Source organism: Convolutriloba macropyga, chromosome 15 (genome assembly GCF_964194025.1).
Source record: "Convolutriloba macropyga chromosome 15, txConMacr16.3, whole genome shotgun sequence".
NCBI lineage: Eukaryota > Metazoa > Xenacoelomorpha > Acoela > Convolutidae > Convolutriloba > Convolutriloba macropyga.
Genome location: NC_134482.1, coordinates 43,394,645 through 43,409,878, shown reverse-complemented (window position 1 = coordinate 43,409,878; position 15,234 = coordinate 43,394,645). Strand labels below are relative to the sequence as shown.

The 15,234-nt window shown below is 35.6% G+C and overlaps 1 protein-coding gene across 1 annotated transcript; it reads left to right on the top strand.

Annotated features, from left to right (window-relative positions):
- Positions 1-2,180: 2,180 nt before the first annotated feature.
- LOC142354210 (melatonin receptor type 1B-B-like) lies at positions 2,181-12,604 on the top strand. Its single transcript, XM_075406463.1, has 3 exons — positions 2,181-2,190; positions 3,286-3,453; positions 12,320-12,604. Exons 1-3 carry the CDS (start codon positions 2,181-2,183, stop codon positions 12,523-12,525), a joined length of 384 nt encoding a protein of 127 aa, XP_075262578.1. The 3' UTR covers positions 12,526-12,604.
- Positions 12,605-15,234: the final 2,630 nt, after the last annotated feature.

Sequence of the window (15,234 nt, the reverse complement as noted above, 5' to 3'; positions counted from 1 at the left end):
ATATCTTTGCGTAGTTACTGACCTCCGTTGAAAGCTTTTGATTTTAATGGCTGTTAAGAAATTAAAAACAATTTTCCAAAAATTTTTTTTGAACATTGACCAATCCTAATTTTTTTGTGTACTGTTTGTCAGTCTCAGTACTGACATGATCTTTTTCGTTTCTACTGCAGCTAAAATTAATCTGGTTAGCGGCTTTATCTTCTAACTATTAGTTTTAAAACTTCAATGCCACGATTTTTCATAAATTATTAAAAATTTCCGGGTAATTTCACTTACTTTTTTATCCTTTTGAAATCTTATCACTTTATCCTATTACTTATGGTTCCCATTGGTTTAGGGAAGACGATCAACGGTTCACATATAAAGTTTTCAGAGAAGATCTTATTATTTAAATTTCTTCGACACTTTCTTCTGGCACTTTTCTATTTAAGTTTTGATATCTGCATGTCATTGTTGTTTCCATAGTCAATAACTTGTTGTTAGGTCTCCTTGATGAAATTTGAATGGCAAACAAAATTGTTGTCCTATCGAAGCATAATTTAGCGCATTTACTGGCTTCCGTTGAAAGCTAATGAATTTATTGGCGTTGATACTACAAGTTTTCTCAAAAAATTTTGTGATTCTAATGTATTTGCTCACATTTGTTGATTTTTTGAAGTTATATTGTTATTAAAAGGAAATCCATTGCTGTAAAAATTGATTGAAAAAAAAGAAACGTTTTAGATGAAATGTTCATTTTTTAATGCCTTCGACACTTTTCTCGCTCAATTTTTTTCTCGATTCTTCTGTTTTTGCCTGTTTTTGTTCCTTAGGTAGCCCTAAATTGCTGGCATGTCTCATAAGCTTGCAATTGAGCATTGGACGAAAGATATGTTACCTGAAGCAGTCACTTCATAGCGAGTAGTCTGAAAGTTTGTGATATATATTTTCAAATATTTTTCAAACTATTCAGTTTTTGAAATAAAAATACATAGTATTCAGATAATAGCTAATGATTTCAATGGCGGCAAAAGTTTCTGTTTTTGCAAATCGTTTTAATTTTTTAAGTTTTTCTTTAGTTCGTTTTTGGTTTTGTAAGGGTTTTTAATTTATGAAGGATTATACCGTTAAAAACTATTGATTTTTAAGACTTTTGAAATTTCTTGGTTTGAAAAATGTTGGTTAATTTTTGAATTTCGCCTTATTGTTCGTTCTATTTGTCGACTTGTTACCTAATCTCATTAAGAAAACTCTTCATCTGCTGTATAGTTAGAAAAAAGAACATTTGAGCAGTTAAGGTTTTATCTGACTGCTTTTTGACGTTGTTACTAGGTGCTTTTTAATTTAGATATTCAGTTTTTGTCGTAAAATTATTGTTTTTGCTAATTTTGCAGTTTGTTTGTTTTTTCTCGTAGTCTCTATAATGTCAGATTGTGTTGGCGCTGTAATGAGGCGTGGCATTATGTAATTAAATTAGTAGATATGTTGTGTAACGTTGTTTTAAACTCAAACATCTATTTTTGTTATCTCTTCATTTGATTGCTAATTAAGTCAAAAATGTAGATGAGCTCGGGTCGTGACATCATGTGCCAACGCACATTAATGAGCCTCCTTGTTATTTTTTCTACTGAAATTCGTTTTTTAAATCTTATTTCGCTTTTTTGTTTAGGTTTTTTGTTGACACAGAGTCACATCCTCTTTTTTGTCAATTAGCAGTCATGTCAATGGCAGTAATAACATCCACGTGTCATCTGCAAAAATGCGTTCTTTTAGTCAATCAGAGAAAAAAATGACTGATATTGACAATATTAATATCTGCTCAATCGCAATGATAGTAAACAGATGCTGAATTAAATTATTATAACTAGTAACGACAGTATATGCCACAAATCAAGTCATCTAAAAGATTAGTTTGACAAAAAAACAAATTGTTCAGCACTTTGAAATACTATCAACGCTTGTTACCCACTTTGTTGCACCTAAATATGAATATCTCAAAAAACCCGGACAGTGGTTTCGTCTAAAAATCATGTAAGAGTTGCGGTTAAAAGCGGTGAAAAATTTCACCGTAAAGCTCTCTCATCTTATTGCGATGAATGCGATAGAAGCTATGAATTTCTGCACATTAAATTTTTACTATAATTTTTTCAAAGGGAAACAACGCAAATAACTCTTGACTGTTTAGATTTCACTGTTAAACAATGCCTGCGAGTAAGCACGAGTTCATCTGAATAACTCCTTTTCTTGGAAGAAATCAACTTAAAACAAAACAATCAAAAAATTGAATGTACTAAACATTATATGATATTTTTACGTTTTCATGGATAAGCTTAGCAAAACTATGCAGAGTACATGACTACTTTTTGATTGCGGAAATCAGACTATGTTTGCTTCAACTTAGAGAACTCGTTGGCCAGATTAAACATTGGTTTTTTTGAAAACGTTAACTCGCATATTAGCAACTAAATTAATGAGTAGGCTGGCTTCCTGTTCATTCGAGCAGTTCAAATTATTATTTTCAGTCCAGAAAACAAAGACAAAAAAAAGAATACTTGTTAGGAGCTTGTTTGTTTTTCTAAATAAACACTGCCCTCACCCTCAAGCACTTTTTAAAGAAAACATTTCAGTCTTCAACGCAATAAAGGGTATTTGAGCTGAGTTTGTGAAACCAACTCTTCCACAAAAACAAAAAAAAAGTTTTATTCGATGTTTCACCTTATTTGGCGCAGATGCTGCAACTAAACACAAATTTGTTAATTATATAAGTTGTTTTTACTTAAAAAATTCATTAAAAAGTTAAAATCTTCCATCGGTCAGCTGGTTGCTAAAATAATTAATAAAACTGTCAATGTAAGAATTTCAACACCTTCACCTCGAATGTTACATAGTTTCATTTAAAAGTTGAGTCGCTTGAAAAATGTTCCAACTTAGCGGTGAATCTGTACAATATGCGGTTCTTAGCGATTTTTTTTACAGCTCTCAACGCATTCACCGCTATTCTTACATCTTTTTTGCGACATTTTCTGAGATGAAGTTATTTGGTAAATTAATCGGTTATTTTTCCTAAGATTTGCGATTCTTAGCGGTGAATTTTTATCGCCGCATTCAGCGCTAAAATCTGCAATTCTTATATGTTTTGACAACATTCATCGCAATTTTTACCTTTTTAAGTAATTTTCAGCGTTGACACCTCAACCCGGGTTCTCCTGCCTTCGAAAGCGACCTTGGTTACCAAAAATTTCCTCGGCTTTGTTTGGTCTTCTTTAGGTTTTGAATACTTCAAATAAGAACACCAATTATTAACAGGTGCAAACAATGTCGCAAAGGGAAGCGAGAGGAGACAGAAGGAGCAGAGACAGCTGGTCATCTCTCTCATGACAGTGTTTGTGGCATTCGTCATCACCTGGACTCCTCTTGGCATCATCATCGCACTCATTGGAATCAAAGTGGACACCAGTCCATTCATACCATTTGGTAAGTGATTACTACGCTACCCCCCCCCCCAGGTCGAGGTTTGGCGGTGAATTTTCGTTAAAAAAATGCGATGAAACAAATTAAATTTTCACCCCGTATTTCTTACATCTTTTAGCGGTTAATGCGGTGAATCGCGCTGAATTCAGTTTCAACGCGTTCTCGGTACTCGGTATCCAAAAAAAACTTCCATGCATGGTTTCGAACCTCTCACCTTCTGCATGCCTTCGCCTTCCTATTCCACTGCGTCAGGTCTCACGTTGTCAGTTCATATTTCTTGTGAATTTAAATCAGATTCAATAAACGTTGGAAAACATATACGCTGAATTTTTGTAAGAAATGCGATGAATTTCGCAGTTAGATTTTGAAAGAAATACGGTGAAATGAGGTGAATTGTTTTTTTCACAGCAACCACCGCATTCATCCCGTTTCTCTCATTAATTTGCCACTGAAGTCGATGTGATTTTTTTTTTTAAAAAAATGTCGTGAATTTCGCGGTTAATTTTTGTATGAAATGCGGTAAGCTATTTTCACCACTTTCACGGCATTTCTAACAAAAATTTACCGCACTAACCGCATTCCTTTCAACAATTCACCCAAAAACCTCAAGCCGGGCCAGTTGAAATTTTGCTTGCAAAAACATAAGAAACAATCGTTTGTGGTTGCATTTTTTAGAAAAAAATGGATCAGAAGCTAGCGTTTCCTATCCTAAAATTATCCTAAAAGAACTGTCAAAAACAATTATCTCGTAAATTTACCAATCAAAACAATCGAAAACGATCAAAAACGATCAAAACTGATTCTCTCCTAAATTTACCTACCAAAACAATTGAAAACAATCAAAAATGACTGTCGGCTAATTTTACTGATTAAAACAATCGAAAACGATCAAAAACGACCGAAAACGATCATCTCCTAAAATTTCCGTGCAAAAACACTCAAAGCCGATCAAAACGGTCACTACCCACATTTTGACCATTTTTGCTCGGTTTGTTCAACAGGGGATACTATTAGGCTAAGGTAACTATAGCTATTCGCTCAAATCAATTGAATTAATTTGTGTCTCACACGTTAATGAAAACTGAAATTTTGATCACGAAGAGGATGTAAAGTGTGGGTGCGGTGGCTAGGGTGGGAAGTTGAGGTCCAGACTGAAGTGACCTCTGATCAGACTATTGCGCGCCCCGATATTCAGTGTGCCCTCAAAGTGCGCTCGAGGCAATCTCTAATCGGAATCAGCAGGTCAAAATGACCTCTAATCAGACATGACCCAGACCGCAACTGTCCAGTCTTTTGGGCGCATGAAATCACCTCTGATCAGACTTAAAAATTTTTGTACTACATGAACAATAAATTGACTTTTTGTATAATTTATGTTTTTGACGATCAGTTGTTGTGACAATTAACGGCTCTTAGAGATGATTGATAGTCTATGTTCTCTGATAGGACAATGGATGTGAGTTTCTATCGATAAGTTCTAGTTTTTCTGCTGTTTACGGCCAATGATGCTGTCTTCTTCAATCAATTTTCCTCCTTAATAAAAACATTTGACAACAAATAAACTTATAAAAGTTTGTGCACTTTAAAGCACTCATGGGTAGACTTTAGTGCGTTCGAAATAGACTCTGATCTTAATTTTCTGTTTTCGGAGCATTCTCTGTTCGGCGTGTGGTGCTCTCGAAAGCGATTATGACCAGAACTCTGAAAACTTTGAACTTTCATTACTCTAAATACTCATATGGCCAGAGATCTGTGCGCTTAAATCCACCTATAATCAAACAATCGTTCGCTCCATGTGATCAGACTTTCGTGTCTTCTCAGAGTTTTTCGGACCATCTAACTCAAACGCAGTTCTAAGGTGGTCTGATCAGAGGCCACTTTGTTCAGTACAGCTCACCCTGGGGGAGTCGGCGGTTCATTTTTGTTGGTTTTTCGTATTTAGCAAACTTGTTCAAAATCAACGACAATGCGAAAATATTCTATCAAATTGCCATGCCTCGCCGTTAATCTCGGCAGCAAATTCTAGTGACAATGGCACTGTGAAAATTGGCGACAAATCAATTACACTTGTCGTTATTTTTCGTGCACTGGGAAATTCGGAAAATGGCTACCTATTTTCCAATTTTGAGATTGTTAGACGTTTTCGCGCGCGCTTATTTTCCTAATCTTAATACATGTGCTTAAAACACTTTAGTAAAATAGTGACAAGCCGAGTACATATTCCGGAGCCAATGTGTTTTTTGCAATGTAATGTTCGATTGAAACTTGCAGCACCTTGATATAACAAGTATGCAAGATCAGTTGACAATCTTCAAAGAACATAAAATATCCAGCCAAGATCTTGACGAGATTGAATTTGATAGCAAGGATGGTGTTTGATGAGGTAAAGTTTCATAGCCAAGATCAATCTTGATTATCACAAACTTTCCAAAATATTTCTGAAAAGGATTCCTGTTATCTACTGCAAGTTGTACCCAGACAGTGAACATCTTCGGAAAATCAAAATCTAATTCAAAGGAATGTTCTCAAATTTTCAGACAAAAGCAAACGTCTCATCTGTTTACCCTCAATTGAGCAAAAAACAGAAACTAATTAAGAAATGTCAGGGTGGTGAGGAAAATTTTCCACAGAACCACCTGTTGCAGAATTCCACGCGTAAATCAGTACTGCTGGGTGAATCTAATCCAATTAATGTGCGTTCTAAATTAATTTTTTTATTCCTGTCTGTTTTTCGCGCGTCATATTTGGGCCAAGTCTGACTTTTGCAGACAAACTGTTCTGCGTACCTCTAATCACAGATCCGCTATTTTTGATTGAAAATAGCAAACTTTGCAGCAAGAGAACTAAACAAAGTATGATAATATGAAACGACTCGCTGAAATTTAAAATACGCGTTGATTAAGAATTGTAGAACTGATCAGACAAAAAAATGGGGTGCTTGATTAGGTGAATACGTGAGGAACAGCCGCCAAGATCAGGTGCTCAAAAAAGAAGATAGCTCATATGTGCAGAATAGATCAAAACTTCCCGGAATGAGGTGTCACCGCTAAAAATTGCTAAAAGATGTATGAATTGCGGTGAATTTGAGTGAAAAGTGAAAGATTTGCGCTCAATGCGATGAATGCAGTGAAAAATTTTTTTAAGCAGTGAAAAATTTTTTCTCACTGCTTAAGCGGTGAACGATAATTTTGCACCGCTATCAGCACAATGCGTTGTTGTGAATGATGATGTGAAAGCCTAATTGTTGTGAATGATGATTAAAACGCTATTAATGTCACTTTCGGATCAGTACCTCAAAGTGTGATAGGAAAGCCACAAGCAAGTACTCCACTTTGTGTAGGAACGTCATTTGGGAGTGAGTCTTTTTTAAAAAGAGATTTTTCACTAAAAGTTGCTTAAGTTTTAAAATCCTGACTTTTCTCTTACCTTTTTCTCTTACCTTTTTGCTCTTAGCCTTCGCTCTTTAAAAGTTTTTTTAAATACACGCCTCATCAGCTCTAGCTTTTTAAGTTGTTTAAGTTAGAGAGCTCCCTTTCAATCGTTTACGAGTTTTTAAGCTGTTTTCCCCAATGGGGGAGAACACTTTCCCTTCAATAATAGCCCCAACCGCGAGCGAAAATCGAAACATGTATTCCACTGCGATCCAAAACGGTCTTCCAAAAGTAACAGCTTCTAATGACTTTCAAATCATGCAAATTATCCCTCCTTTTACTAAATCGATGCTTGCAAACACAGGATCTTTGAACGATGCTTACATTCAGTGTGCTAAATCGATTCTGAAAGAGTTCCCACAAGAAGTACGATCTCAAATAACCATTAGCAGAACATTCGCGCAGATAAGAGAAAAAACGCTGCACACACTGACCGTTACTTCCCCTCCAACTGTTAGAACGCAATATCACTCGATAAGATCGCGAGGCCTCAATTTGCTGGGCAAAACTGTATTTCCAATGGGCAAGCATATCCTCAACAAAGAAAGAAATTTCTACCCCAGAAGATACAACATTAAATTTGTAAATCTTCCTTACGTTTGTTCGGATACCGAAACTCTTAAATTGATCGAACTCCCAGAGGGAATAGAGCACAACCCGACAATCAATCGCATGAAAGTAAATATTGATGGGGAATTTATTTTCGACGGATATGCAACTTTAAGTGTTACTGTCCACAATGCTAACGAAAAGGAAAAGCTAAGGAAATGGTCCTATGAGAGCAAAATTGCCGATTTTAAAGACTGGAATGGCCTAGAAATCAAATTCCATGTTCCCGCGCTCCATAGCTGTAGTTTTTGCGAAGAAAAAAGCCGCCAATATATTGGACACCATAAAGACTGGTGCTTTCTATGGCAAAAGGAAATGCATAAAGTTGAAAGGCGAAACCGTCAAAATGTAAGCACAGAACAGAAAAACACCCATCTGAAAACACAAGAAACAAATCCTGACAACGCCCAGGAACAAGAAATGCTCGATCAAGACTCTTTTGGCAATCTAACTATAGACGAAGAAGAAATTCAAGAAACGTTTGTAGAAGAAATTTGTAGCGGATCAACAGAAAGCCCTGAAATGTGTACCAAAGCAACAGAAAGCAGAAAAACCACAGAACAAATTGAATCTTTGTCTAACCAAATTTCAACTGAAAAACAAAGCAACAAGATTATGAAATCAAACTCTCCAAACAGACTAAATTCATCAAACGTTGAGCCTCTCAAAGGAGTTGTTTTGAAACAATACAGGACAGTCAACAAACAAACTCAAAACCATCAACGAAAGCAACAGAACACTGAAATACCAAGACACTTTCTGAACACTGAATGGCGTAAAAAGAAAATCGAGTTGAATAACAATAGCAAATGATTGAGCATAAAATTTTCAGCTTGAATTCCTGTGGCATTAAGAGCCCGAAAAAATTCTTCTCAATAATTGAAAAGTGTTACCAACTAGCTCGAGGAATCTTTTTTTCCTATGTGTTCAAGAAACGAATATTCTCACCCTACCTCGCTCACATGAAGCAATTCTTGAACAATACAAATTGAGCTACCATTTAGTGCCGGCAATAAACTGTAGTGGTGGTTTAATAACAGTTTGGAGCGAAGAAATCAATACCAACGAACAAAGATTGCAATCAAGAGATCATTCAGCAATAACGTTTCCAAATTTAAACCTTGTCTTAATCAATACTTATTTAAATCCAAACAATTACCCATCAAAGCTCAAACAATTAAGCTCAAGTCTCACTAAAATTGAACCTGGACGATTCGTAGTTTTAACAGGAGATTTCAATGCATTTAGCCATGATCCAAGAAACACCTCAAATGCTCTGAGAAGTGAAGATGACAGAATAAAGCGATTCGCTAAACTAAAGCCGGTCATCGAGAAAGCGCTCCTTCTTGACATAGCAGTCGAACTAGACGTCCAAGACTTCACACATTATGATAAGAGAACATCATCTTTCTCGCGCATAGATTACTTTTTTTACTAATGATCTCAATTACAGTATCATGAAAATACATAGAAATAACCTCTCGGATCACATGCTTTTGGAGCTAAGCAACAAAGTTGAAGAAAAAGAACGTGGTCAGAGCTTCTGGAAAATGAATGACACTGTTTTAGTAGAAAATAAAAACTATATCAGAGAAGAACTGAAACAGTTTGGTAATCTTTGTCCGATTGAGGACACATATGAAGAGTTGATGTGCCATATACGAGATGTGTGCCAAGCTTTAGCGATAAACAAATCTCGAGTGATAAGCTCAAAGATGAAAGACAGCTTACGCGAAGAAAAGGAACTGAGAGAAAAAATTCAGCAAGGTAAATCAGACCAAACCATTTTAAATCGATACAATGCAACACTATCCCAAATCAACGAGCACGAGAACAACAAACAACAACTGAGCTTTAAACACTTTAAAAAATTGATGCAATCCTGTGAAATTGGTAATGCCAGAGATCTCAAGTCATGGTCGAGAACTAAAAATAACACAAATAGTATTACATCATTGAAAGTTGGTGACAGTGTAACAAGTAATCAAGAAGAGATCATTAAAATATTTGAAAATCATTTCTCAAAACTGTATATAAGTAAAAAGAAATCGTCCTTTGAAAGCTTGCTTGATCAATTGCAGGAGCAAGAAACTGATATGACAACAGAAAACGAAATCACCTTAGACGAAGTGAAGAAAGCAATCGACAAACTAATCGCAGATAGTTCACCAGGATCAGATGGTATTACTTCGAACTTTTATAAAGTATTTAAACGAGAAATGGCTCCCATATTGAAAAAAGTTTTCAACAATGTAGTGAACACCAATAGACTTCCAGACAACCAACAAATTGCAATATTGAAACTCCTTCCAAAAACCGAAAACCCCAAAACAGTAGACGAGTTCAGACCCATAAGCCTGCTGAACACTGACTTAAAAATTCTGTCGCATATTTTAGCTAACAGGCTAATCAAAAACCTCGAAGACGTAATTGGTCAACATCAACATGCCTACCTAAACAAACGACAAATCAATATCGCACTGATTAAGGTACGCAAAGCTCACAAACAATTGAATAACAGTAAATGTATCGTAAATCTAGATTTCTCGAAAGCTTTTGACAAAGTAGATAGGGATTATATATTCGCTCTTCTCGAAAGAATTGGTGTAGATAATTTTACGAAATCTGCAATAAAAGCAATATATAAGCAAACCAAAGCAATTATTGAAATCAATGGCTACCTCTCCCAGACAATTGTTCTGGAACGTGGAGTAAGACATGGTTGTCCTCTATCAGCTATGCTTTTTATTCTTGCTATTGAGCCGTTACTTTGTTCTGTTGACAACTCAACTCACATCAAAGGTTTCGTAAACGCAAAAACTGTTGCTTATGCTGATGACATTACATGTCTAGTTCATAAATCATCGATTGAAGCGCTCTTTGATACTGTAAAAGAATTTTGTGATCAAACTCAGCTAGAAATTAATGTGAAAAAGAGCGAAATCCTATCTACTACCAACATTCCCTTTTATAAAACTGTGCAATCAACAAAAATCCTTGGTATAGTTTTCCACGCTGACAAATCTCAACCGAATCTTCTTGGTCTCCTGAAAACACAAATAGCCGTCTACAGTCGTTTTATTTCACGAGCGAAAACACTGAAAGCCAAGAAAAATATTATTGAAACATTTATTCTTCCAAATTTCCTTTACTATGCTCGACACACAGACACGACCATGAAAAGCTTGGGAATAATGCAGAACCTCGTTAACAACCTTTTGAAAGCTGGTCAGAAAATGGAAATTAGAAGCGAAGTCCTATACCAGTCATCAGCTAGAGGCGGGATCTCCCTTCCACACATTATCTCAAAAATTGTTTCTGCAAAACTTTTTGACGAATTAAATTCATCTGACGAGAACTCGATCACCTTTTCGAAAAAATTTTCCATTTTAATAACCTCTTTAAAGCTCAAAGTTGTCCAGAACGAGAATATTCTACTTCTCATCAAAAACAACAGAGAATCCTCGCTCAGGTTGCATAATCACATGAAAACAAAAGAAATCTACTGGTACATAATCAATGAAATTTTCCCCTTCAGTTTTATTGAAAATCGTTTACGCAAAGCTGTCATTAAATACCATTGTTCAACGGAAGAATTAACCCGCTTTTGTGCAGATATTTGGAAAGTAAACAAGCTCCTACCTCAACAGCAAAATTTGTTGTATCGACTGGCCTTCAACTGTCTCGTTGACAAACAAGTCAGATGGCTGAAAAATTTCTCTGACTCTCCACTTTGCACTTTCTGTGAAAACAAATTCGAAACATCTGAACACTTAGTTTTTGGATGCGACAAATTAACTGCAGCAAGAAATATATTAAAATTGACGAACTGGCGTCAGATATTTGTCCATATGAGAGTCGAAACTCTACGATTTACTGCAAGTGTTTTAAACGGATCATGGCAGGAAACTCCTGAGCAAACTAAAAACTATTTAAACTTTTTACTCAATCTCTAATGTTGTCTCTTTCAAGCGACTTGCAATTCTCCTATTAGCATTTGTAAATACCTACTTCGGAAGTTTTTAATTAATGGCCTAATTGCTGTGTAAAGCCTAATTGGTGTGTCTTAGCCTATTTTTGTAACTATTTGTAAAGCTTCAACGATGAAACCTAGTGAATTTCTTTTTAACTTCTTTGTAAATACCAAATGTAACGTTTCGTCAATACTTACCTTCTTTCTAACTTTGTAATAACCAACTGTAAAAATAGCATCTGAATTTATTATTTAAAAGCACAATGCGTTGAAAAAAAATTTCACCTCTACCAGCAGATTGCGATAAAAAAAAATCACCACTAAAATCGCAAACCTTACAAATATTCACCGCTAATTTCAACGCTTATCTTAAGTGTACAGGAAATATCATTGACGTAAGTGACAGATGCCGCAGTGCAATAAGAAGTTGGTGACTTACAGGAGATGAGTGGAGTTTCTTTCGAACCCCTCTACGGGAGTTTCTTTTTTGTAAGAAATCCAGTGAATGCCTTAAAAAATTCACCGCTAAAAACCGCAAATCTTACAATTCACCGCTTTTACCGCATTCGAGGCTAAAAGACGCGGGTGCTTTGCGGTGAAAAAAGTTTTTTTTCACCACTCTTCATCGCTAATCTAGCATTATTTTTCGACAAAACCTCGACCCGGGTTTATTTCTGAGGCTGCCTGGTCATATGCACTTTTCTGGACGGTCTGGACACATCTACCTTGGGTCTGGCACTTGAAGCTGGACCGCTAAGGTGTGGAAAATTGTTGGGGGCAAAAAATGATCGTAAGATTGCTTTCGGTACCGGATGTAATCAGTGATGCGACACATTTTATGAACTTTTACTTTTAGAGATGATAATTTTCATTGACCTTTGGGCCCACCTCAACTCGGCTGTCAATTTCATCATATACGGAATGACTCATCGGGGCTTCAGAAGGGCTTACATTGAACTCTTCTTCAGAGCTTTGCCCTGTCTTAAACCAGGTGAAAAACTAACAGGAACTTCATCTGGAGTCACCGGGAGTCGAACCCTCAACACTAGCACTCAAATGTAGCCGGCAAAATATCCGAGGCTGCACATGTCTCGGATTTCTGGGCCGAACAATTATCTTCAATTGTGGTTTCTTTCCCTCTATATAAAAGTTATCTTCTTACCTTGTATTGAGAAAAACACAATAATCATTTACATGTCTTTTTTAAACAAGTTCGTCAGTTTTGTAGAAATGTGAGTTCACAAGACTTTCATGGGCTCATATCTAGAATTCCATGGGTTCATGATCAGATTTTCATGAGTTCATGTTCAAACTTTCGTGCGTTTACTAGATTTTCGTGCCTTCATCAGATTTCGCGCGCTCATGCTGAGATTTTTGAAGTTTCATGTCCAAACTTTCTTCATGCGACCATGTCTAGGTTTCTTTAGCTCATCTGATTTGCGCGCGTTCACCAGATTTTCATTCTTACAACAAATTTCGTGCGTTCATGTGCAGAATTTCACGCGTTCAAATTCAGACAATCTGCAATGATTACTAATTTTTATACTTACTTGACTTCGTATAATATATTAATTAGGAATATACATCCTCAAAGTTATTAACTGGTTAGTAGAGTTTTAAATAACTTTGCGTAAACTTAAAAAATCAATGCAAAACATTTTTTGGCTAAATAATTTGTACTCTGCCTTGTAGGACATGAATTTGTCATTCCTCAGCTGCAGCTATTTTTTATAGCACAAAGATTACAAGTTTTAACTACAACGCTAAAGAGTGACCATATTTTTTTAAAAATTTTTTCGTTCCTGTTACCTCTCCTTTTCCTGACATGAAAATGGTGTGGTTATATGCACTTAAACATGACAAATTACCAGTAACAACTGCAATTGAGGCTAGCCAGAGATACATAACGGCAAAAAAACCCAATCACGAAAAACCAGTAAGAACCCTCTACGATTTTTGTAGTTCGTTTGTAAAAAAACTTGAGTGTTGACGGTTGTACATGAATTTCATACATGGTAAATACAACGCTGCAGATTGAGTGCAATTCATTTTGCATTCGACATTTCGACTTATTTTTTACTCTAATGAGTTTTGGCCTTCTGCCTTGAAGGATACCACACTTCAGTGGGTACTCGAGAGTAAAATTGCGATAAGGCTTCGGATGTATAATCCCTTTTTTAAAGCAACAGGACTGAAAAAAATTAACAAGACTGAAAAAAATTAATGAGTTCTTTTCCAGACTTTTGTGTGTCCTTGTCTAGACTTTCGTGCGTGCATTTTATTTTTCACGGATTCTTCAGATCTTCGTACTTATGATGTTATCCGATGATCCCAGACTATGTAAAATTGAACTCACCACGCCCCCCCCCCCCCTCGTGCGTTAATCTTCGGCTGGGACATACTTGATTCCTTATGTGACCTCAGCCTGGGTCGCTATGCCGTTAGTGAATATAGAGTTTAGCCACATGTTGATAGCTTTGCATTTGAAACGGTCAGTGTTGCCTTTTTAAATCAAACAACAAGATTTTACATTTTTCACAATGCGTTCAGTTTTATTAAAAAAGAGGCTGCTGGTTTGTTTTGAGCAGTGTCAGTTTCCAAACATGAATCCAGCAAATCAGAACAATAAAATTTTTGGAAGTCAGTTGAATTTGAGTTTTGAATTTGAAGTCGGGATTCCCCTGAATTTTTAGATCTTAATTGATTTTGCCTTCATCATTTATGAAGCAATTGATAGTGAAAGCCAATTAAAGTACAACATTTCAACATCTATCCAATCTGAACCTTCATCTTCTCGTCTCTATTTTTTTTCAGGATTCTCTTTCAGCACTTTTAGTTTTTGTGCTGGTTCTTTCAGAAAACTATTTAAATACAATAACACTATTTATTTTCAAATAAGGCAGTGATTTTTCTGGTCTTGCTCGTGTTCTATGCTCTTGAGCTGTAGTCTATGAACCCATCCGACCAGATGGTAAAAGTGTCCCTATTTAACAGCTCAGTGACGACAATTCTCATTGATTTTTCAATCAACAAAATTTTAGAGTTTTTCAATTTGTGGTTAATGGTTTTTATTATTTTCTTGTTCATTTCTCTTCAAAGAGATATTTTGGTATTTTGGTTTTCTTTTTGTGCCTCGTTAGTTTTTTCTCTAAAAACAGAGACTTTTTATAAAACAAGATTTAATTTTTTTTGTGAAACTAAGATTCAGCACCTATTCACTCTGTTGCCATTAATCCATAAAGAAAACAAATTTCATTAGTTTTGTATTTCTACTGAAAAATTTTAATTCCATTTGTGCATGGTCAGTGAACTGTCACTCTCATTGCTTTGAGAACTATTAACTATTTCTAAATGAGTTTTAATAATAGTTTCAATTAATAGCTTAATAGCTATCGGTTCCAACTGTAATGTCAACGAAGGCATTTTTTTGCTAAAGATATAGGTGAATTTTCCATTTTTTGTTTTCACTGTCTTGATACTTATTCGCTAATCGCAATTCTTATCATCTTAGTTATCACTCAAGTTGAAGATATTTCCTGCCTCAATTATGTTGCTAATGAGTTCACTTATTGAAAAAAACTGTTTTCAAAAACATATTAATGCTTTTTTAAAATTCTCTGCCTTCGTCTTTCACATTGGTTTGAGTAATTAAAGAATGTAATATTTTCCAACAGAATAATAGTAAGATTTTTAAGTTTTCCAAGGGTAAGAAGTCTTTGTAGCGGTTTTTAATTAGTTTGATTCCTGTTGGCGTCACTTCAAATCAGCAAC

Coding starts and splice junctions, on each gene's coding strand:
- LOC142354210 (XM_075406463.1), top strand. Junction 3,454..12,319: donor CAGTCCATTCATACCATTTG/GTAAGTGATTAC, acceptor TTTTACTTTTAG/AGATGATAATTTTCATTGAC.